Here is a 1,059-nt window from a genome sequence, read left to right as displayed (position 1 = left end):
GCCATACTGTAGATATACAAGCATATTTAACAGTGCCGGCAGTGGTCTGCACGCTGAAGCTCCTCGAACCGGGGAATTTGCGGGGTTGTAGCACTCTATTGAAGCTCCCGCAGCTACCGAAGCCCGAAATGTCTACCAAGCTCTACAAGCGCCCACGGGCATAGAGCGAAAAGACTGATTAGATCGGAATAGACCGAAAAGTTAGATTTAGGCAAATGCAGTCTTGCTGATGATATTCCTTCATCAGCCTCCGACATGGGAAGCTCTGAAGCAAAATCCAAAGCAAAACTATAGATTACACATCAAACTACGCTAAATATGGTATTTAGATGACTGCATTTTTCCCTCTATGTATAAAATATAGATTTCGCAATAGAAATGCCTTTAGCGTGCTCTAAATAGTGGTTCCCCCGCCGTGTGTCGCGTCGTGTCCTGCGAGCCAAACGACGAGATCCTCTACGCTATTCCTGGTGTTGTTGCACATCTTTCTCTTCTTCTTCTTCCCATGTCGAACGCGGACTGGGGTACAGCCAAGAAGCCGAATGATCACTGTTGGCGGCTTATTCGGGAACTGGAGAAGCGAGAGAATGCAAAGGTCATCTATGGTCTCCGACCGGGTGAGGTGTGTACTGTTCGGTCCTAGCATTTTGTACTCTATCTTACATGATTGTTCCTCCAGAAATCATCTGGAGAGACTAAAATCACTGTCTGTCAACGTATGGCTAAAGCTTTGTGGCCCAACTGTACCGATCTTGTCCGAGCTGGACAGCAGGTCAAGACGAAGTGCGAGAGGTACGCCATGCTCACCTTGCGCTATCCTCTCTCCCTCATTTTGTTGTGTGAAGCTTGGCAAAGGTTTATAGAGAGAAGTCGAAGGGTATTAAGGAAACTGGTGGAGGACTAGAAGGTCATGAGCAGGGCACAGAGGTCTTGATGGAGTTCTATGTCCCTGCTCATGGCCCTGATCATGACACCCCGGAGAAGTACACAGACCTGTGGAGTATGTTTACCTGCTTATTCTATGCATATATCACTTCTGATTGCACACTTAACAGCTAA

General features: G+C 47.2%; 1 protein-coding gene across 1 annotated transcript; it reads left to right on the top strand.

The window, feature by feature from the left end:
• Positions 1 to 505: 505 nt before the first annotated feature.
• Positions 506 to 1,059, top strand: STEHIDRAFT_70029 (uncharacterized protein; the record flags this gene model as incomplete). The annotated part of the gene is made up of 3 exons (XM_007311836.1): positions 506 to 631; positions 680 to 792; positions 846 to 1,059. 3 exons carry the CDS (start codon positions 506 to 508, stop codon positions 1,057 to 1,059), a joined length of 453 nt encoding a protein of 150 aa, XP_007311898.1.

Source organism: Stereum hirsutum (genome assembly GCF_000264905.1).
Source record: "Stereum hirsutum FP-91666 SS1 unplaced genomic scaffold STEHIscaffold_76, whole genome shotgun sequence".
Classification (NCBI taxonomy): domain Eukaryota; kingdom Fungi; phylum Basidiomycota; class Agaricomycetes; order Russulales; family Stereaceae; genus Stereum; species Stereum hirsutum.
The sequence above is the reverse complement of the archived record's forward strand: the minus strand, read 5'-3'. Positions and strand labels throughout refer to the sequence as shown.